A 23,772-nucleotide genomic window follows, 5' to 3' on the forward strand; every position below is an offset into this window, starting at 1 on the left:
CCCCCCACCCTCCGGGTCCCCACGAAATACAATATGGGGACCATGGCTGGGTGAGAAAGGTGGGGCGACTCGCCTGCACTGGGTTTCCCGTTTCCCATTTCCTGTTCCCAGCACCGCGGAGAGATCACCCGACACTGCAGCCTGGAGAGAGAACGCGTGCCCTCAGGCCAGACCGATACGGAGGGCCGGCCTTCACTGCCACTCCCTCCACAGGCCCTGCGCAGGTCAGCCAAACAGCTGTGACGTCGGTGGCAGTGTGTAGCTCAGTAGGTTAGAATTCTCCAGTAGGTCGTGGGTTCAAATCCTGTGGCCAGCAAAGTAATCATATCATATCACCACTGGGCCCTTGAGCGAAACTCTTAACCCCTGCTGCCCCGGGGACACAGATGACTCCGCTTTCTGATCCTCGCTGGTATGCGGCTGCCAACAGACGTATCAGCTGAATAAATAAATCCAATGGCTGGGGAGGCATTTGAATAACTTACTTTAAACTGTCAGTAGACAACAGAACACAAGACCCAATTAAAGACCTGGGCCTTGATATGTACTTGGCGTATGAAGTAATAACCAAGCAATGCATAATTTCCGGCTTTTAACCATCATCACTAACAGCAGACACAGCTGCACCCGGGATACAGGTGGTCTTACACATTTTCCTGAATGTAACTCGAGACGTAATGTCAAAGAAGCATTTCAAATCTTTATGTTTGAACATTTTAAAGCTTTGAAATACAATAATGACAGTAATAACTATCATCATTATTATTACTATTACTTTACTATTACTATACTACTACTATTGTCTTTTTTATGAGAGTTAAAAACAGTCCACTCTGCGTATCTGGGTATGACATTCTGAGAGATCCTCCATAAGCGATCAGAGGGGGGGGGGGTCAAGGCAGTAAAACGTGAAAGGGGCCCGAGTTATTTATGAAATGTGGCCTTAAGGTTGAGCGCACAGGTCCATCAAACCCCCCTGCGTGCCCCTTCCCCCCGACAGCTGTATCTCCCACCGAAAATGGGGCGGCGGCCAGGGAAACACGTGGGAGACGGAGGCGCTAAAGCCGCAGGTCCGCGGGCACGGCTGGGCGCAGGGCAGGGCAGGGCAGGTGCACACCCCCGCGCGCAAACACGCAGCTGGGGGCCCGCGGGGTCATGCGATCCGTCAGGCCCAGAAAGCCCACAACACACAGCTGGATTCGCCATCCTGCGAGTTCCGAGAGAGAGAGAGAGAGAGAGAGAGAGAGAGAGAGAGAGAGAGAGACGCACCAACATGCAGAACACAACTGAAATGCACCGCCTCCATTCACGCTGCCCCCAGTGAACATCCGCGACCCTCACAGCAGTAACTTCAGCGGTGACACATGCCCTTCAGCGGCCAAACTCCTCATTCCGGCACCATGGGGCACGGTACTGGGAAATGCGGCGCGGCCACAATCCACGGACTTCTGAAGATGTGTGTGAAGCCACATGTTCTCAAAAGGTCACATTTATTCCATAAGACGGAATGTAAAATCCATCCATTCATTTTCAACACCCACATGTCCTACAGAGTGTCACGGCAGTCAGGAGCATGGGATGTAAAACACGCAATAAAAGCAGAAGTACTGTATTTGTGTGTGTGTGTGTGTGTGTGTGTGTGTGTGTGTGTATACATTACATTGGGGGATAAAATGTCTCCACAATGTGATAAAATCCTGTTATTCTGATAATGTGGGGACCATTTTTTCAGTCCCCACAAAGGGAAACTCAATTTTATGAAAAATATGTGAATGCAATCGAAAAACTAAAAATGTCAAAAGTCTTTTTTGTTTGGTTACTTATGGTTAAAGTTAGGGCTGGACAGGGATTAAGGTTGTCATAGTTGGGATTAGGGTTTGTCCCCACAAAGATATGAATACAAACTTTGTCCATCACAATTGATTTTCAGACACCAGCTCTAGGGTTGGTGATGCTTTAGAAGCTTCATTCATTCAGACGGCTGCACCTCCTCTCTAGCACACTGAAGGGTGGGACTAAACACTAGTATGGTGCACACTGCATCCTTGATCAGGCATCCCAGCATGCCTTGCATCACAAATCAGTCAATGAACAAGTAAGCTACCTCACGAAAGCAAGCTGTCTCAACACCCTCCCCCAATCCCCCAAAAAAATTCTCAATATCATCTTTCTGCAGGCTTTGGTGATTAATGATGACCCCCCCCCCCCAAATCCACCAATGGGTAGAAAACAGCACATGCAGACTGTGGAGGTCAGTGATGGCTGGTTAGCTATCCACCCCCCCCCCCCCAAAATACATCCATGCAAACTGAGGCAATGGCACTGGAGATGTACGGAGGCACCAGCGACCTCCTGCTCTCCAGCGTCCTGAGCTATTAGCCCGTGAGGGTGAGGCGAAGCAGGCTCCGCCGGGCCCGGGGGGGGGGACTTCGAGTCTGGATTGACTTAAAACGTCATCATCTGTATGGAGGGAGAAAGCCAGGCTGTGGTCCATTGAAGTTCTCACTGAAAAGAGTGGTTTCGGGTTCCCACAAGATTTATTTACTTATTGTCTTGAGCTGACACCACTTTTTCTGTTTCAAAAGGTCGCGTTTAAATGAAAAGGCCGTTCTTTTTTACCCCAATGTCAATGCATGAAGCAGACATACATAAATTCCTCAAAAACCAATAAGATACCTCTTCAAAGCACGTCGGAGGCTGGAGCGAAAGACCTTGCTACACTGAAACAGACGTCTTTGGGTCCTGATTAATCATTTTCTGCCCCCAGCTGACAATCAAGACAAAGCACCCCTGCTTTGCTTAAAATAATTCTTTCCGGAAGGGCTTCAAAGGGAAGTGTGCATGGCCCCTCCCTCTCTGTCCGTACCTGAGCCATCCGTGAGCCACAGGAAACCAATTCGACTGGTCCAATTCAATTCAATGTGCTCCCCCTGCAGTGACAACGGAGTTCGGCACTTGTGCCCAGAGCCACATGGCGTAAGGACGAAGCCACATGAAAACTTTCGTCAGCCCCGCATTTCTGACGAGGAAGATCAAACAGGAGTAATGACTCCTAAAATATGACCCCAAGCTCCCCCCCCCACCCTCCCCACAAGAAGAAAAGGGGAAAGAGACAAACTACCAGTGACAGCCTTTTAAGCAATTCCATTCGCTCCAGCGCGTCCCAAAACACTGACCTGCAAAGTGAAAATAATGAAATAGAGCGCAGAATTAGACATGAATGACGTAAGCTATTGTGTTTTCTTTGGCGGAAGGGGGCCAAGACGAGACACTTCAAAACTTACGAAAACAAAGCGTTGTTTTAATAACAGTATCGCTGTGAGTCATGAACCATTACCGACATCCCGCAGAAGACACGCAGAGACGGCACCGGCGACACGTATGTGCACACGCGCCCGCTGTCGCCCGCTGTCGCCCGCTGTCGCCCGCTGTTCAAAGAGAGCGCTGAGGAGATGGGGAATCCACTGCGAAAGTGGCCTGAATTGCAAAATGGTGCCAAAGGAGGATGAATGAAAAAGGAATCTCTCCGACTAGTCAGGGACAAACGCACCTTACTGTACGCAGCTCTGGTGGAGATGCCGCACAGCACAGCACAGCACAGCACAGCACGCTGACCAGGCGCTCCCAGCCACTGCGGCACACCCAGCCGCACTCAGGACACAGCAACACAGACCAAAGTCTGCAATCACTGCGATCGCAGCACGTCCCAGTGCCGCCGCCCGGAGCTGCCAGCCACACCCAGCCAGGATGCGGCAGACAGCATGACGCGTGGCGGCTTAATAAAAAAAAAAAAAAACGAGAAGAGCTCCCCTCCTGGAAGCCTCTAAAGAGGAGGAGAGTGCAGCCCGAATGCATCTTCTCTGACGAGTCCTGAGCAGCTGGCATTTTTGGTGACGCGCATGACGCCGGAGAGCTTTACTGCCTGACGCGACGTGCCCATTTCTTCTGATGCGCAGCAGCGAGCAAAACTCCAGTTTCCTCTGCTGTGGGGAAGGAGCATCAATCACATCAAACCAGACCGAAGGTGGTGTCACCCCCTGGCATGTCAGCAACCGGCCAGACTTTCTGCAGGAGGGGCGGGAACAGTCTGCCTTATGCATCCTTCAGCATTTAACAACTCAGGCAATTTCCTTATGTCTTAAAGATAAGGCCCCGAGAAATGATAGCTTTATTCTAAGAATTCGAGCAATAAAGCTATTATCAGAGACACAAACTAAATTAAAAAGGAGTCAGTTCACTGACTTAACAGAACTTAACTGGAGCTCGACTCCAGTTCCCAGTTGCGTTGCCAGTTCCGCCCGTCAGATCCAGTGTGGGAGGTCAGTGACCTCAGGGCATGAGGTTGGCGGTTAGCTGGGGAGCGGGCAGCGTGCAGGCCGTGTGTGGCCCCCATGCCAACCACGCGGGTCTGGAGAGGAAGGCGAGGACGCGGCTCCTGGACGCCTGCGGTTACTCGGCCCAGCCGGCCCTCCCGCGCTGCAGCTCTGCTGGAGGCTAACGCCGGCTGGGGCGGCGCAACAGGCAGAAATGTCCCTGTGAGAACGTCTCACTCTGCACCCGCAGAGAACCCCAGCGCTCTAGTGCTAAAAGGACCAAGTACTCCATGACTAACCCCAAGTAACCACCCCAAAGTCAAACAAAATGATCGAGTGAAAAAGTAAATGTTTCTTTTACCAAAGTGCTCAAAAACACTGCACCAAAGAGACAGTACTGTGAACATATCCTTACTGCCAGAAGTCATATGACATCCATTTACTGCATGAAAATACTCAAATTAATGTTCAAATCATCATAAAATTAGCTAAACATAAGCAAATTTATTCAGGGACTGTTGAGGTCCTCTTCAATCAATCCCACGTGTGAGGAGAAGGGTGTTCTGGGAACTGGACACCTGGCAGATGAATAACGCCACAGAATATGGCAGGATAACCAGAGAGTAGCAGCCAATGCTGAAAGCACTGGGCAAGATTAAAAACCACAGTAGCCAATCAGCAAGAGCAAACTCTGGAGCCAATCCACAAGAGAAGCAGTAAAATCTGCAACCAATCAGCAGCAGTCCGATACTGGAGTCAATCAGGGAAGAAAAACAACCATCAGTACTAGACTCAGCATCTCTGAACACTAAAAGTACTCACCACCAGTCATTTCAAAAGAGTTTTATAAATATATAAAAACTATAAAACCAACATTCAACCAGAACAGATATGTTGATAACAGCCCCCATTCTGTTATGAGCAGAGGAGCAAAGGCAGACACTGTTTATAGATCATTCATGCATGTGCTATTTTATTTGAAAGTAAAGAAAAAGTCATTATTTATGCTTCTTCAACAATTAACAAGATATTGTAAAGAAATGTTTTAATTATGTCTCAATAAAACTGAAAATCAGTGAATTATATGTTTATATTATCTTAAGACCTTAATCTCAGAGCGACTTTAAATGTTCAAGGTTGAGCTGCACTTAACTCACATCCCAGCCTCTGATAAAACCACAGCTGGAGAAGGAGCCAAGGGTTATGAGTGCTAACAGCTAGGCTCCAGCAAGCTACTGCCAGCAGACCCTTCCAGGGGGCTTTTATCACCCCTCCCTGAATGAAAGCACACGGTGACACCTCCCAGGCCTCGGCCCCATTGCTCTGAGGAACCCTTACGCCTGTCAGTACCTTGAGATTAAAACCTGTTTTCTCCACCCCCCCCTCCCACCCCCAGAGGAAGTTTTTCCCTTGTAAGGTAAAGGTGAAGAGGTCCGCGCCAGTGCTTTGTAGCAGACGAGCGCTGGACCTGAGCATTGTCAGCTACACGGAGATATGAAACACCTTCCTCTATTGAGCACGGCACTTCCGAAGCAGGAAGACTGCAACGGCATTTCCACACTTGCCAATCCCAAGTGCAGCGTTAAACGCGGTTTACGAGATTAATTTAATCTGGTTGAAGCTTACTTTAAACACAGAGCGGTCAAAGCGGTTCTGTTCTCCGTTCCTGGGGCTCAAACGAGGGCATTAGGTTTCCCCAACGGTGGAAACGGTAACATTTGAAAACCTGAGGTTTTAACACTGGCTCTAACAAAGGCACAGCATCAGACATCGACTCAGTAGAGTCTCCTGCATTTAACCGTCAATGGCTTTAAAGACTGTAAAATAAATAAAGTCAACTTTCATCAGGACTTAACGCGTAGGTTTGCGCTGGCCCCCCTCCCTTGCGGAGCTAAAGAACAGCCAGATGGCGCGTCGACGTCACGGCGCGGACCCGACCACAGACACCACAAGAACGACAGGAACCGAAACTATTCACCAAGGTGGACCATGCAGGCCTTCAAACCGCATGTGAACCGGCCAAGGAGAACTACAGCAGACTACAGAGAGACGTCTTCTTCCCACCTAGAGTTCAGCCCAGAGAACACACCATCGCGTGGGTGTATATACATTTACATAAACCTTTTTCCCTGACCTGCCCTTATTCAGCCCAGATGGTGCCAATGTCTCTCAATGCTGCCTTTCTGCACTGTTTCAGGGCATGAGGGGGCAGGCCAATAGGAAGGCCTGACCTCACTCCACAAGAGACCCGTTTAACAGTCTGGCGGCGGAGGCAGGGCAGCCGAAGGTATCTTGGCGCGGCCATAATGACCTGGAAAACACCGGCACTCGAGGGGGCGGGCCGGCCAGATGCTAGAGTCACTAGAACGCTACCGTTCTCAGCAGAAGTGGCCTTTTTACGAGTCCAGTTTCATAGTTCGGCCAATGGCACCCTGGGAGATGGTGGGGGGCGGGAGAGCCCGGTGCCCCTGATGCGTGCTGCCTGGAGGCACGGGTGCGAGAGGCCGGCTGGTTTGGTGCTGAGCGGTACAGAGAGAGGAGAAACGGGAACGGCACAGGGGCAGCAGTGACGAACGGGAACGGCACAGGGGCAGCAGTGACGAACGGGAACGGCATAGGGGCAGCAGTGACTAACGGGAACGGCAAAGGGGCAGCAGTGACTAACGGGAACGGCACTGGGGCAGCAGTGACGAACGGCACAGGGGCAGCAGTGACGAACGGGAACAGCATAGGGGCAGCAGTGACTAAAGGGAACGGCACAGGGGCAGCAGTGACGAACGGGAACTGCACAGGGGCAGCAGTGACGAACGGGAACGGCACAGGGGCAGCAGTGACTAACGGGAACGGCATAGGGGCAGCAGTGACTAACAGGAACGGCACTGGGGCAGCAGTGACGAACGGCACAGGGGCAGCAGTGACGAACGGGAACAGCATAGGGGCAGCAGTGACTAAAGGGAACGGCACAGGGGCAGCAGTGACTAAAGGGAACGGCACAGGGGCAGCAGTGACTAACGGGAACGGCACAGGGGCAGCAGTGACGAACGGGAACGGCACAGGGGCAGCAGTGACGAACGGGAACGGCACAGGGGCAGCAGTGACGAACGGGAACGGCACAGGGGCAGCAGTGACGAACGGGAACGGCACAGGGGCAGCAGTGACGAACGGGAACGGCACAGGGGCAGCAGTGACGAACGGGAACGGCACAGGGGCAGCAGTGACGAACGGGAACGGCACAGGGGCAGCAGTGACGAACGGGAACGGCATAGGGGCAGCAGTGACGAACGGGAACGGCATAGGGGCAGCAGTGACGAACGGGAACGGCATAGGGGCAGCAGTGACGAACGGGAACGACACAGGGGCAGCAGTGACTAACGGGAACGGCACAGGGCCAGCAGTGACTAACGGGAACGGCACAGGGGCAGCAGTGACTAACGGGAACGGCACAGGGGCAGCAGTGACTAACGGGAACGGCACTGGGGCAGCAGTGACTAACGGGAACGGCACTGGGGCAGCAGTGACGAACGGGAACGGCATAGAGGCAGCAGTGACGAACGGGAACGGCACAGGGGCAGCAGTGACGAACGGGAACGGCACAGGGGCAGCAGTGACGAACGGGAACGGCACAGGGGCAGCAGTGACGAACGGGAACGGCATAGGGGCAGCAGTGACGAACGGGAACGGCATAGGGGCAGCAGTGACGAACGGGAACGGCACAGGGGCAGCAGTGACGAACGGGAACGGCACAGGGGCAGCAGTGACGAACGGGAACGGCACAGGGGCAGCAGTGACGAACGGGAACGGCACAGGGGCAGCAGTGACGAACGGGAACGGCATAGGGGCAGCAGTGACGAACGGGAACGGCATAGGGGCAGCAGTGACGAACGGGAACGGCAAAGGGGCAGCAGTGAAGAACGGGAACGGCATAGGGGCAGCAGTGACGAACGGGAACGGCATAGGGGCAGCAGTGACGAACGGGAACGGCACAGGGGCAGCAGTGACGAACGGGAACGGCATAGGGGCAGCAGTGACGAACGGGAACGGCACAGGGGCAGCAGTGACGAACGGGAACGGCATAGGGGCAGCAGTGACGAACGGCATAGGGGCAGCAGTGACGAACGGGAACGGCATAGGGGCAGCAGTGACGAACGGCATAGGGGCAGCAGTGACGAACGGCACAGGGGCAGCAGTGACTAAAGGGAACGGCATAGGGGCAGCAGTGACGAACGGGAACGGCATAGGGGCAGCAGTGACGAACGGGAACGGCATAGGGGCAGCAGTGACGAACGGGAACGGCATAGGGGCAGCAGTGACGAACGGGAACGGCACAGGGGCAGCAGTGACGAACGGGAACGGCATAGGGGCAGCAGTGACGAACGGGAACGGCATAGGGGCAGCAGTGACGAACGGGAACGGCATAGGGGCAGCAGTGACGAACGGGAACGGCATAGGGGCAGCAGTGACGAACGGGAACGGCATAGGGGCAGCAGTGACGAACGGGAACGGCATAGGGGCAGCAGTGACGAACGGGAAAGGCACAGGGGCAGCAGTGACGAACGGCACGTCCGAACGGAAATACCCCAGGTGCTGACGACACTTTGACCTTCAAACCCCTCCTTTCTGAGTGCCGCCCGCACACCATCCAAAACAAAAAACGGAGAGAATGCCGGCCTTCTCCAGGAGAGGGAGCGGCTGTAAACAGCCAGAAAGAGGTCGGCTTCCAGCTCGGGGAGTTACCTGGTGCTTTGTAGACCTCGTGCAGCAGGGCGTCGCTCACCCCGGGGGAGAGGCCGTTCCCCAGGCTGTGCGTCCAGCTCTGGCAGATGGCCTGTAGCAGAAGCGTCTGCGACCGGGTGGCCTGCAAGCTGAAGTGGGGCAGCTCGAATATGCACTCCGTGATGGGGACGCTAGACCGCTTGGTCCTGAGAAAAAAACAGAGGGGGAGGCAAGAGGAGTCAGCCGAGGGTGTGGGGGGGGGCGGGGGGAGTGACCGGTGCTACCACTGGTGAGCAGAACACATGCGGGTTACAGTCACTGGTTACTGCAATGGTCCAAATTTCAGTGCATAAAGGGGCTCTTTGCAGGCAGGTTTTACTCAAACGGCATCAACATTACAATATAAATACAAACATGACTCTAAACAGCCGACGATACTAATGTGCAAACCTACAGAAAAATTCATCAAGACAAAGCTTCAGAATGCAACATCAAATATCATGACAACAGCTCCACACAAACACACCACACTGTGTGCAGAATGTGTGTCGGCTGTTCGGTGTCTTAAAACCCAAAGAGGTGATTTACTTCATGCCGATTTGATTCTGATTGTACTAAAAGTTAATTGCAGGACATGTGGCACCATCCCCGGTCCTGGACACCTGGCGCAGTCCAGATGGGCTCGCAGTCCCAGACCCCTGGTTTTATGGCTGCCCGTGATGTTACTCCCACCCAGAGAGAAACTTACAGCAGTGTTTTCCAATCCAGTCCCCGGAAACCCACAGCCGGTCCACGTTTTTGCACCCTCCCAGCTCCCTGCCAGACAGTCCACATTTTAGTCCGCTGTCTGTGAGTCCCCAAGGATCGGATTGGGAAACCCTGACTTAGAGTGAGGCAGCAGCAGCTTGGACTGCTGCTCTGGGAGACACAGGTAAAGAGTGTTTCCTCTAGGCACTGCTGAAGGCACCGGAATCCAAACTGAACTACCCTGAGCTCTACAGCACCAACAAAATACCAGGCATCACGCTGCACCGGGCCACGCCAGAATCCCTCACCGCAGAAAAACAAATCACCGAAAAACAAAAAGGGACACCCGTGAGGCCGTGATGCGTCACGAAGCAGTCCGCTCCTCTGAGGATCTGAGTGACTGCGGCACGCTGAGCCAGACACCACACATCGACTGTTTGTTTAATAACCGATCGCCATGGCAGCACCCCCAGAATAGTAACTATGCTAATTTCTCCAAGAGTACCGGCTCGTCACAACCAGCGAGACGATTAGTTTAACAGCGGCCCAGCTCTGAGTCCAAGGAATTCCGTCGGTTAATCCGGGTTCTGCAACCGTTTAAAGACGCCTTTCTTCTCGGGCCCCGGGTGGGTCAGCCAGGGAGCTTCAAATGACCGTGCCACCACGTTACTCACGAGTGACCCCACTGACCACATGACTCCTGTGTTGCCTCGGACACGGATATCGGGCACCTTTGTTGAATTCCTTCATTCATCAAGATGAGCTCAGACCTCCAGTCACCTTTTCAGGTAGAGAAACACAAAACAAAACGGAGCAAAGATGAGCTCTGATCACGGCCGACGCACACAAGGATTGTCAATCTTCCTCATAATATTGTGGGTAATGTTTGAATCAAGATTTTTCCTACACACATTCCACCATCTTACAGCAATGTTTCATGTCCAATTTATCCCCTCAAAAAAAACAGGAGAGCAGGAAAAGAGCGAAGGCCGAAAACAACAGCAGCATTCCACATGCAGAACAAATGTGTCTCAAAAGCCACTTCAAGGGGAACTGGCAAGCGATGAAAGTTTGTGTGACTTTTCAAGTGTTTATAACATTTGAGCGCGCCATCGCCGCCCATGTGGCCGTCTAAAATTTTAATTGTGCACCTGTATAAATTATTTACACACAACACAGTTGCTAATAACAACGAGAAATTTGATCTAATCAAAACCATGGCAGAAATCGTGCCATAGCACAGTGCCTAAGTGACGGACCGAAATGCGGGTAAATGATCACTAGGTTTTTAGTGCCGCTGCATTGAGCTTCTGCGTCAATTAAGGCAGACCTTAGCTAATTCACACTAGTCTCCATAAGCACAAAGCACAGACTCGCGGAGCTATATTAAGCCCACAGAAGACCAAGCCACCGGGGCCAGAGGAGAGTGAGCACTCAGTTGGGTTAGGAACTGAAAAAGGTGCCTCGGTTACCGAAACAGGAGTATTTTTAAAGTTTTAAATTACGCAGGTCTCGTTTCCCAGAGCGTCCCGGTGGAGCGCTCACCGCCTGTGCGTGGCTGGCACACAGAGCTCCTGGCCCCCCCACCCTGAGGCGAGCGGGGGGCAGAGTGGAGCGCCGGGTCGGTGGTGAGTCATGAACGGAATAACAGGCGGCACCGTGGCACGCGGTCCGCGACAGCGGGTCCCGCATCCATCGCTGCGGCGGCCACTTCAGGAAAGTATCCATTCGAAGATTATACCTCGTGTGCTGCCCCCTGTCTCAGTCAGGAGGAGGATAAACCGTTCATAAATCAAGGAAAGAAAACAAATTCAAGGCACTGGCTCTTTACGTTTCTGAGTTTTTTTGTGTGTGTTTTTCATACAGCTTGTACCCACTGGTCCGAGGCCTTAATGGCCAGGTGCCTCGGTTTTCAGGCCCCTATTTTTAGCTCCACACGAGCCTGTGCCAGTCGCTACCCGTTTGAGGTAAGGGGTTAACTTTCAGGACATCGTGGCAGGTGAGGGGACCCGGCGGGGCCAGGCTGGCATCGGCAGATGGGGCTCTTCTACCTATGGGCACGTCTTTTCCTTTCTTTTTTTTTTTCCTTCAGCTTTTATAAAGTCCCTGAAACCACAGGATAATTGGGCAAGAAGCAGTTACCGCTGCTAAAAGCCAGTGCGCTGGGAACATCTGTGGAGCCCGAGAGGGAAAGAGATGGGCAGGTTGGTCATGATCCTCTCTGGGAAAGTAATTCCACATACCCAGCAGGACAAGAGGCTCATTTAAATAAATAAAATCAACAAACAAATAAATGAATAAAACTGAAACTTGAAAGGACTCCAGTTCAAACTTGGGACTTGGCAGGTCACTGGTTTGTCCCCCTGTGAAGAAAAATTTGACTCCTTTACGGGGGTCTGGAAGAGCGCCGCCCTGCTGTGAGGTTTGGGGAGATGCGCTGGCCGGCACGATTGGATCCTACAGTAAGATTTTGGTCGGTTTTCTGTTTATATGCTTAAACCCACAGCATCAACCAGCGTGCGCACACCAGCAACTGTGCTTGACAGAAGGTGCTTTTGCAAACACCAGCATGGTGGGCAGATCTCACAAGCACCAGCCACGGTGGGGTGGGGGAGACTGGGCAGTCCCTTGTCCTTTTAAAAACGAAAAAAAACTTAAATCAACGCCTCGCGGTGATTGGAAAGCCATCGAAAGCAGCAGCTGCAGCTCTAATGGTTTACATAGAGTCCCTGAATGTGAGCTTGGAGCCTGCCGGCTGTTTCCAGAACGTTCATTTTGTTATTACTCATATCCTGTACAGTAAGAAAACGATTCCCTCATTTTTTCCAAAATAACAGGGACAGCCCTGAGTTAAGCAGAGGACAGTGGCCCTGGCGGGGGGGGGGGGAGGGGGGCTCACAGGCACAAGGTGCTGGAGCAGCACTTGACCGGAGCCTAGGTGCACCCATGCGCTTACCCGCAGTGACGGACATCACCTCTGGGGGGGCCACAGGGTTCCTGCGTCTCTGTCCCCCAGCCCAGTTTTGGGGACACCAGCCATTTTACAAACAATCACCCACTTGCTCAGTGGGTTGTTTTGCAACTCAAATGCAGCCAAAGTGTATTATTCCCCGCCAAATAGAGTTTTTTTCTGCAAATAAAAAAACGCTTTCACGGCGATTTCCCTTTTCATTTTCATCCCTTATCAGCGGCTGTTTACAAAGCACATGCTCAGGTAAACACAATCTGTAACCCCTGACATATTAAACCAATGCCACAGATTAATAGATAACCGGGTCAGCACTGACCGAGCTGCTCAACACAAAGGCTCTATAAATCATTCATACCTTCAGCACTCACTCCCTAATTAGTCATTTAAAAGCACGCCACTTCATCAAGCCATCACTATCAGCCCCTGCTGCAGATTACAGGGCGAGGAACCTGACTCAGAAAACCAGCCGCTGATAATCGCCCCCCTCCCCATCCATTCTAACTGGAATGGTAGCTGGGAAGACTGGGGGGGGGGTTAAGAGACTCTGCCCAGTACTCAGCTCATTACTGTTACTAAGATTAGGACGATATAGTGTATAACAGTAACCTGACAGGTGGAGTACTGCAGGTTTCCCTCTCCTCTACACATCTTCCTGTCCCAAGCTGGTGTGCTTTCTGCCAATAAAAAGCAGAAGGATGGGAGGACCTACGACGGAAGGACCCGCAAGACACATGGTTGGCCCATACACATCTGTTATGGGAGGTGAAGGTCACCTGACCCACTCTGGGATCATAACCAGAAAACAAAACACCACTATGACCAGAAGCAGCACGTTCTGAGAGCAGGGGGAAGACCGGGGATGAGAATTACATGATCAGTAAAAAACCAAACCCCCCCCCAGGCTCCCAGGCCTCCTGGCCTATACTCGCCAGCACCCGCATAAGATCCAGAGGGAGGGGTTCATTTTCACGAGGATCACGGCGCAAAAACAACTTAATCGATAAGCTGCGGACAGCTGTGGGGCGGGTCTGCTGTGCCAGGCTCCGCACGAGAGGACACAGCATGAGAACGTCGCCGTCGCGGCTTCCTGCCGTCTCTCGGATTACCGGCCCCCACCACAGGACACGCCCCCTGCTTTCTCCCCCCTCACTTCCTTCCCAAAAGACGCCATGTTCTTCTGGCTTTCCCGGCACTCCAGTGACGTGGCCTACGGGAAGAGGACCCCGTGACAAAGCGCCCTCACTATCTGCGGCCCTCTGTCGCGCCGTGGCTGGCCAAACTCACCACAGCGCAGGACAGCTCAGCTTTTAATGTCTGGGCGGCCGCCGCTTATCGTATTGGCAGCGGGGCAGGGCCTGACGCCCCCCCTACGGCACGTACCAAGGCCGTGACGGCAGCTTTATGGTTTAATCACATTCTTCCCCACTCCTGTCACTCTGGTAAGTGGCTCTCATGGAAACTGTAGCTGAAGCAGATACCCTGAGAAACACAGCCATTAAAGGGGCTGAGTCACTGGGGGGGGGGGGGGTTGCTCTCCATGCAAATACCCGCCACCCGTGAGAAATCGACGTGAAGCCACCCGGCTGGGGTTCCCCGACCCAAAGTGCTCAAAAGGCCCAAAGTCTAATATAACACCTGGGGAACCTATGCCGCTCAGCCTATACCGCGCTCAGCCTATACCGCTCCGCCTATACCGCTCAGCCTATACCGCTCCGAGGAACCTCAATGGTGCCCACATGACACTCAGTCATACGGTGCCTCATTTTATTAATGGGCGCCTTTATAAGAGGAAACAGCAGACAGATGCAGCTCACCGCTAACCTGCCTGTATCAGTACCGCAAACCTCCTGAGCGAAGGCCAATCGGGCTGACGAGCCCAGAGCAGAAAGCAGGCCTCACCCCCCCCCCCCCCCCCCACACCTGCGAGAGGAGCACTGCATCATGTGATCTTGGCTCGGGCGACGTACATAAAGCAGTTCCACTGGAGGCAGATGGTGCAGCGCTAATGGAATGCATCACCCGACTTCAAACATTCTGAAAACATCTTGTCATCTTACCTCACAAATATAACGACGTAGGTTCTGGCTGCCGTTCCCTTAATTTCCTCTGAGGATTTTTCCTTCACCCATAAAAAATAAATAAAAATAAAAAATGTGTTCTCCCCAGCACAATTTACTTCAGTCATTTATTTTCACATCTATAAATACACAGTGATGGATCGGCATTTCACGGAGACCACGCGCTCCAGAAATTGCGAATATTTATACGGGCATATTTCATGCTGCTAAGCAAACACGCCGGTTTACGTCGGCGCAGTCCGACGCACCTGCAGCACAAAGCCGTGTAAATACAGTCGCCTTCAGAAACAAACTCACCCACCCTTGTGGCCAATAAAACCAGGCCGTTAAAGAAAAAAAGGAAAAAAAAAGCCAATGGTGCTAAATTACAGGCCGCCGTGGCAACTTTCCCGCGGTGGGTCCTGCGGTCGGCTGGGCGGCACGTGTGCCTGTCAGGTGCCCGAAGGAAAAAAAAAAAAAAAAAAAACACAAGGGCCACAATCAAGCCAGGTGGCACTTTTCTTCAACTTTCCTTTAAGTTATTATTATAAATATATTTTACGAGGATTCGTTCTAAGTGGGATAACAAGTTTAACAGGCAGACGGGGTCGGGCTCCCAGCGAACTCCCCGAGAAGCTGGCGGGCCGGCGGTCCGTCCACCGACTCCCATTAAACCCCAGTAGAGCTCTGATGCCTTTCAGCTGCGCCCTAATTCACTGCGAGCAAAAGTTAATTTAACGGGGTGCTGCCTCTTTCTGCTGCGCGCTCGGCGGTTAATTGGGGATGGAGGAGGGGATTGGAGGGCCGCAGCCCGCTGAGAGATCACTGCCTCCGCCTCAAACCGGGCCCCTTATTAGCAGGAGCCTGTGTTTACACAGTAGTGAAAGGCTACCGGAGTGGGGGCCCAGCATCTCGCTTTCGCGTCCTCATGGGGAGCCACACACCGCTTAATGTTCCCCCCTTTGTTCTGCGCCGTACGGTAAACGGCCCTGACACTCTGGGAGGGCCAAGACCCACAACTCCCACCGCTTTGATTTTAATGAGTGCTTCGGCACCCCCACCCCGCCCCCCCGCCGCCCCCAACCAGGGCACCAGAAAAGTTCTGCACATCATCTGGGCCTCCCAGAAATCGGGGGGGGGGCTGGCTTTTTGAACAATCAAACGCGTTCAGCAACGTTCTTTTAGCAAAGGTACTATAAGACCGGGACTGGAGGGAAACAGAACAATGAGGAGCAGAAAGACAGGGTGCTGGGGGGGGGTCACTGGCATGTCATGTGACCCTCTGCCATGGTGAGGCGCCATCTCCCGCCTCCAGCCACACCCACTCAAACTCCTCGTCTTGAGGACAGAGGATGCCACTCTCAGGCTTTTAAGAAGTCCTCAATATGACACAACCCCAGCCAACAGCTCCATTTTAGTGCACGGGTGTGCGCGTGTGCGTGTGTGCATGTGCGAGACATCACCCTCTCTCTGCTCACCAAGACCTCCATCCAAACATTAAAAAACCCATTCAGAGGTAGCTTTCTGGAACGGGCTGCCCTCCCCTCTGCACCTTGCTAATTTTAAGCTGGCGAGCGGTGAACTAAGGCCAAAAGAACATGACATCTTCGAGGAACTTACATCACCTTCTGAGCGGCTCCCAAAACAAACATAAATAAATGAAATTAAACACCACCTGCTGGTGTTGCTGTTTATGCAGAGCAGCGCCTGTCACCTCTGTCAGACCTCGCATTCAGGGCACAGACGGGACCGGCGGTGAGTCTGCCTGACCGGTTCATCGCCATCCATCTCCCCCCCCCTACAATAAAGTGTCAGCTCCCATTAATAGCCTCTGGAGGGAATTCAGCGCTTTTTGGAAAAAGGAGGTGAAAAAGCAGGGATGGAAATCGAAAACGGCTCTGCTCAGCCACAGTCAGGTTCGCCGGAGAGGGGGAGGGGTTAGCGAATGAAGGAGTTCGTGCCTTGTAACCTTTTAAAACAACAGGAGCTCATTATTATCTTGGCAGGGGGCGGGCAGAGGGGAGCAGGAGGTTAACTTGAAAAGAATCGGCGTTTAAAAAGAAGTGCGTCGGGGGCCTGTCAAAATATCGGAAGCCAGTCTTAGAAGCTTTGGGGGGGGGGACCGGTATTCGAAATTGAAAATGGGACGAGGAAAGCAAGCAGGGCAGGTAAAAAACAGCATGACCCCAGGAGAGGCCAGGCAGAGCGGACTCCCCCCGCCAGGCCCGAGCGGCTAAAGGCCGTGAGCGCACTGCAGACCTAAGCTATGGAAGACATATGAAATGCATTTCTCTGACGTCAAAGCGGCCTCACTGGGCCTGTCAGATTTATTAAACTCGCTGCCCGGCCCAGAAAGAACAACAATAGGGCCGGCACTGCTCTCAATTGTGTTCGAGATGAGAAACACAGCAGCTGTCAAAGAGGTGGGGGGGGGGGGGGGGGGGCACGACACAGATCTGACGTCGTAATATGCCACAGGCAAGAGACCAAAAGCAGGGCAGGCAATAACCGGCGTAATGATAGAGGAGGCGGAGCCGGGCTGCCGGAGCCGACAGCAACCGCGAACTGTCCCAGCGCTCTGCCACGCTCAGCCCCTCAGCCAAGCAAATGCAGACAGAGACATTTGTTTTTCAAGGGCAATTGTGTGAGGATGTGTGTGAATGTGTGTGAGTGCGTGAATGTGAGTCCGTGCACATGTGAGGGAGCACGACTGCGCGCACATGTCAGTGAGAGAGTGTGTGTGTGTTTGTGCACTGTTTTAAAAACCTGTAACTTTTTACCTTGTGGGAACATGTTTCTTGGTCCTCACAAAGATAACCGCGTTTTTATAAAAATCTGTGACTACAATTAAAAAAATAAACACTCGAAAAGTCTTACTTATGGTTAAGGTTAAGGGCTGGCGAGGGGTGAAGGTTGTCATAGCTGGGATTAGGGTTATACCCATAAAAATGAATAGAGAGTCCCCATAAAGATATTAATACGTGAACTAGGCGTGTGTGCGCGTGTGTATGTATGTATGTGTGTGTGCATGTGTGTCCGTGAGTATGTGTGCGTGAGTGTGCGCGTGTATCTGTGTTTGCAGGCCTATGAGCGTGTGTGTGTGTGTGTATGTATGTGTGTGAGTATGTGTGCGTGAGTGTGCGCGTGTATCTGTGTTTGCAGGCCTATGAGCGTGTGTGTGTGTATGTATGTGTGTGTGTGCATGTGTGTCCGTGAGTATGTGTGCGTGTGTATCTGTGTTTGCAGGCCTATGAGCGTGTGTGTGTGTGTGTGTATGTATGTGTGTGAGTATGTGTGCGTGAGTGTGCGCGTGTATCTGTGTTTGCAGGCCTATGAGCGTGTGTGTGTGTGTGTGTATGTATGTGTGTGAGTATGTGTGCGTGAGTGTGCGCGTGTATCTGTGTTTGCAGGCCTATGAGCGTGTGTGTGTGTATGTATGTGTGTGAGTATGTGTGTGCATATCTGTGTTTGCAGGCCTGCGAGCGTGTGTGTGTGTGTGTGAATGTACTGTATGTGTGTGAGTATGTGTGTGCATATCTGTGTTTGCAGGCCTGCGAGCGTGTGTGTGTGTGTGTGTGTGAATGTACTGTATGTGTGTGAGTATGTGTGTGCATATCTGTGTTTGCAGGCCTATGAGCGTGTGTGTGTGTGTGTGTGAATGTACTGTATGTGTGTGAGTATGTGTGTGCATATCTGTGTTTGCAGGCCTGCGAGCGTGTGTGTGTGTGTGTGTGAATGTACTGTATGTGTGTGAGTATGTGTGTGCATATCTGTGTTTGCAGGCCTGCGAGCGTGTGTGTGTGTGTGTGTGTGTGTGTGTGTGTGTGTGTGTGTGTGTGTGTGCGCATCAGTGTGAGAGTGTATATTTGTGTTTGCGGGTGTGCAGCAGTGCGTGTGTCCATGTGTCTGTGCACACACGCTCACTGGAGGGGGGGGGGGCGCCGAGAGCTCCCACATGTTGCCTGAAGGTCCCCAGTCTGGGCAGAGGGGCACTTTCCCCCTTTTATCTCCAAGGCCCCCGCACGGCTGTTTTTGTTTACCCCCCCAGCAGCTCTGACATTAGCAGCGCTTCACCAGACGCTGTGTATGAATCATCTTGTCTTGTCTTGGGTGGCGCAGGGGGGACTGAGCCCAATGTTTTACACCCCCCAGGATCTTGGGAACTCTTTGAGAAACGGCAGTTCTCCCCACCCCCCACGCCCCCGGCTCCGACTCCAAGAACACAAACGTGCCCCCACCCAGCACAATGCTTGCTATTACAGACATCATTGTGACATCATTCCCCAGTCAGCTTCATCGATGCTGCTGAACAGAGGAAGATCACTGAGGGATGAAACAGCTCCACACCCTGGGTAGGTAGCAGGGTCCGGGGCATTCAAGGGAAAGACAAAACCTGACATAACACTTCAGCGCTGTAAATGGAAAAGTGCAAAGTCACAGCATAAGTCACAGCACCGAGGAGTGAAAAGACACTGACCAGAGGGCGGGCAGGCGGAGCAGCTTGCCGTACAGAGCGGTGCTGAAGGAGGGGATGATAGGAGTCAGGGGCAGGAAGCAGCCATTGCTGTCCATGGATGTGAGTCCAACCTGGAAGCCAAACACCTGGAGGAGAAAGAGGAGGAACATGGAGTCAGCTCCTGCTCACAGGTCACCCAGACTGGGCGGCCGGGGGGCCTGCAAGCACCGCAGGCAGGGAAGGGTGAAGGCGGGGGCGAGGCCGGGGGCAGGACCCACTCACGACTCGGAGCAAGAGGACCGGCGTGCGGTTCTGTGACTTTACAGAGCGTGCTGGCGAGCATTAGGCAAAGCTGCTCGGGATCTTACTGTTCGGTCGGCGGTAAAATAAATGGCGTCACCTTGAGTTTGAGGGAAAAGGCATGTCAGGTCAGGGTGCCGTGTGACCTTTCTGTTCCAGTAACTGAGGAGGGAGGGGAGGTCCAGCAGCAACTGGTGGGGGGGGGGGGGGGTGACCCCAAGGGCTGACCACTGACCCCAAAGTGACCTACTGATAAGCGCTGTCAGCGTGCCTGGCAAACATCCCAACCTTAGGAAAACATAGCCTGACGCTCCATCACCGAGGCAGCCATGGCAGGGAATTACCATCATCGAAGGGAAAAGGCCAGCTCCGGGGCAGCCATCTTGGCTCTGGGCTAAACCTTGGCCGGGATTTGGGGCAAGCACAGGCTTCCGGTCCATCGGGCCAAGGAGGGACCCTACGATTACAGTCCCAGAGCTGATCTTGGAGGAACCGGTTTGAGACACGAAGGGGGACATGCACAGAGCGGTGAGAGCATCGGCGATGTGTAAACTGTGGCTGAGAGGACGGAGTCTTACATTGCGAAACTGTAAATCACCTGCCTTCATGAACAGTAAGAGACAAAAACACCTCTGGAAAAATCAGCACTTGGTTTTCCAAGCGATTTCAGTCTCTTTTGACATGGGAGCAAATGAGATCCTGCATACAGAGGGTGAGTCACGCTTGGGACCAGTTGCTCTTTTGGGACTGTCTCCTGCCACTAACAGATCTCTCCAAAGCTATGTGTGCATCATCCACAAGAGAACATGGGAAATCCACAAACCAGATCTAGAGCCGCAACCCAGGAGCTGAGAGGCTGTGCATGATATATGAAGGTAATCACAGAAACGCAAAAATCAGAAATGCTAAGTCTGACCGTATGTTTGCAAGTATTATTTACATACACAGAAATAAAATATGCAAAAAGCTTCATATAAATGTGACATGTGGGTGTGTAGGTGTGATGTGGGGCCCCACCTTCAGGTAGCAGTGGGCGTAGCAGTGATGCAGCAAGCTGTCTGACGGCTGGCTCAGGCCGCTGACGGCGCCAACCACGTGCGACGCGTACATGGGTACTGAGTGCTCCAGATTCACCTTGTCCACCTGGAGGCGCAGAGCCGGCAGCGGGCGCACGGGCTGGTACGCAGGCACGCTGGGGGGAGCGCAGGGGCCCTGCGGGGCGAAAGATACGGGCACCTCACACCCTGTTGGCTCATCTCAACCACGGCTAGACGAGCACAGGGATCACTGTTCTCCCAAATGCTGGTGTTGACATCTAACCAAGACACTCAGAACTCCGGGGTTTAATTCCATATGATCCAAGCTTACTGACTGGTTAGTATGACTAGGGAAGACAGCTGTTGATCTGTCATTACGCCTCTATAGTCCACGACGTTAGGGAAGACACAGCAGAGTCTAACATCTCTGAGCACTTTACTATAGACCGACTCCAGGTCCCCGAAGACCGGATTGGGAAACTCTGCTATAGATGACTATCTATGTCTGATTTTTCCCATCATGGACCACAAGGCCTGTAGGTAGCGAGATGGTACTGACCTTTCGCTCCAAGATCGTGGGAAGCAGGTGGTCTAGAAGATTGAACTCAGCCATGGGGACTGTGACAGACACCTTGATTAAGGTGACAGAGGTGAGGCGTGTGGGGATGAACTCCTCCAGGCCAGCTAGCTCCTGGGCTCCAGGAGCGGTTCGACTGTCCTCACCAACATCTACTGAAAGTAGGAGGGGCCTTCTATCAAAACCATTGGTTGTTACACCCTAAAACAATCTTTTGAAAAGCTACCAATCATCAGACTCCATATAGGCCATAAACTTCATTCATACTGGCTGCTAAACATACAAACTTGCCAACTACTGGCCCCAAAAATGAAAAAACAAAACAAAACAAAACAAAAAAACAGACTGTAAATGCGGAATTCCTTCTTTCACGTGCTGTTCCAACGCACTGTTAGTCATCTGGCCTTTGCAGCAGGGAATCTGGCTCTGTGGTCGGACCCACAGGTTATTTTATATTTTTGGAGAGCAGCTCATCCTGTGCTCCTTGGGCTGGTGACCAAAGAAGCTGGGAGCGGCCGTGATGTAAAGGCCTCGGTTTCTCCATCAGCTGGGCTCCCCGCGGCCACGGCAGGACCCAGCGCCCACCACAGCTGCCGCCCACAGCACCCACAGGCGCTCCACAGTACCAGAAACATTCCCATCCTGAATGAATTCCCCGCCAATCTTTTTGCTTATTCACCTTCATGCACACGCGCCACCAGAAATGGACGCAGGCTTTTGCTGGGCTCTAATTACTGTATTTATCGCAGATGCAGAAATAACAGAAAGCAACGGATGTTGCTGACCCACGAGCAGGCCAACCCATCTGAATATCACCTGAGCATCAAGCCACAGAGAAACTGGCCAAACTCTTTTAGTCTAATAATTGTTATTATTCAATTTTTTTTGCTGCTTTAAAAATGTTCACTGTTCCCACTATTTGCAAAATAATTAAAAGACTCTCGTCAGATAAACAGGTCAACACAGGTAGTATCGCCCTAGTGTCAGACACTATTTTCATCTGGAAAACGTGACATTTCCTGAGCTCCATGTTAGCACATTACTGTAGAGGAATTAGTCGATCCCAATACAGTCTCCTTCACACAGTGACAGCATGTGACAGTCAGCCCCAACTACCTTGAGCAGGCGGGGCAGAACTTAGCATTATATCTGAACTCGTTAAAACACAGGATAGGCTGTGGAGGGGACTGGGTGTTTGCTGGGTCTGACCTGACTGAGGCCTGCAGTAAGGCTCGTATTCGTGGTCCAGGGCACACGCCACCATCTTGAGGACACGGTGGACGGCGCTGCTGTGGAGATGGATGTCCAGCGGGCCGACGACCAGCCGCTTCTCCGAGGTCTCCTGGGCTGGCCCGGCTGCCTCGTTCCCCATGGCCGAGTGGCAGTCTGGCTGGCCCACGTGGTCTGGGGCACATGGAGGCAAAACGCACGCTGAACGGAGCCGGCAGAGATCACAGTTACCGAGCCGACGACTAACAGGCCGGCTCGACATTCTCCCAGGCTTCCAGATCACCGGGGTCTGTAGTGACCTATCAGTTTTGGGGTCAAACAAAGTCAGAGCCGTGAACACTTTGCTGCTTATAACCCACGTCCATAACAAAGGCAGCAGCACGCAATTTTACCGAGCCACTGAGGGATCCGGGGATGCCTTTAACAGGTAACCCCCCCCCCAACGTCGGGCACATAACAGGTCGCCTGATTTAAGACGGTGCGACTCCGTCACCTCCAGAGCCATCTGTGGGTTTATGACTGAACCGCAGAGCAGGGAGAGCAGAATCGGGGGCTGATGAATGACCCCAGAGGCTCACTGGGCCTCACCTCACTCATGCAGCTGTGCCTTCATTCAGAGCCGCTGAAACAGGGCACGCTTTAAAACCTGCTGCTCGCCATAATAAAACTGGACAAATTTAAAAGGGGGGGGGGGGGGGGAATAGTAAAAGCTTCCCTTATTTCCATTACATACATTCCAAAGCACAGAGAGTCAGGCTCGAAATCCGCTTTTGGTGTGAGGGGTTTTCGAATTCCTGTTTGATTTCTCGAGATTAAAAGGGCAGGGGGGGGCAAAGACACTTCCTGCACACATTCTCGCCGATATCCACCCACATGGATTAGTTCTAATATTAAACACATGGGCAACAGCAACGCCAGATGATGGAGCGGAGGATCCAAATTAGCTGGGATTTAGAGAATTAGAAGCATCTCCACCTCTCGCCGCACATTATTTTGACGTGAAGTCAGCGCCAAGTGCAAATCGGCGAGTTCGGATTACGTTTGCCTCAAGTTGGCGTTAGCCCTGCAGCAATGGCAACTAATTTGTTTGGACGACACCGGAGCCTCCGGCACGGAGGTTAATACTGACCAGGAGGCATGGAACTCGCCGCTCCCGTAAGAGCAGGAAGCCGGCGCTTTATCTGAGCGTCAGAAATTAGCCTGACAGCTGAAAGGGACAATATCTGTATTGTTTTTCATTTAGATCCCTATCTGAAGGCAATGAGAGGGGAGTCAGAATGAGTAAGGAGGCCACCAAGAGCACGAAGGGGGGAAGACTCCTTCACATGCTATGCAGCAACAAGAGCAGGGCACCATCACGATCTTTACATT

At 52.5% G+C, this 23,772-nt stretch overlaps 1 protein-coding gene across 14 annotated transcripts in view; it reads right to left on the reverse strand.

The window, feature by feature from the left end:
• LOC111844242 (intermembrane lipid transfer protein VPS13B) overlaps positions 1–23,772 on the reverse strand; it is a 212,138-nt gene that overhangs the window by 152,637 nt on the left and 35,729 nt on the right. For 8 of the 14 annotated variants that reach the window (XM_072716822.1, XM_072716826.1, XM_072716823.1 and 5 more), the window contains 5 exons: positions 22,381–22,575; positions 21,154–21,326; positions 20,575–20,769; positions 19,279–19,403; positions 9,048–9,232 (listed from right to left, as the gene is read on the reverse strand). In XM_072716822.1, the coding sequence (XP_072572923.1) occupies positions 9,048–9,232; positions 19,279–19,403; positions 20,575–20,769; positions 21,154–21,326; positions 22,381–22,575 (873 nt within the window). The remainder of the gene's footprint in view (positions 1–9,047; positions 9,233–19,278; positions 19,404–20,574; positions 20,770–21,153; positions 21,327–22,380; positions 22,576–23,772) is intronic. The other 6 variants (XM_072716827.1, XM_072716830.1, XM_072716825.1 and 3 more) reach the window with 1 other exon arrangement.

Source organism: Paramormyrops kingsleyae, chromosome 9 (assembly GCF_048594095.1).
Source record: "Paramormyrops kingsleyae isolate MSU_618 chromosome 9, PKINGS_0.4, whole genome shotgun sequence".
NCBI lineage: Eukaryota > Metazoa > Chordata > Actinopteri > Osteoglossiformes > Mormyridae > Paramormyrops > Paramormyrops kingsleyae.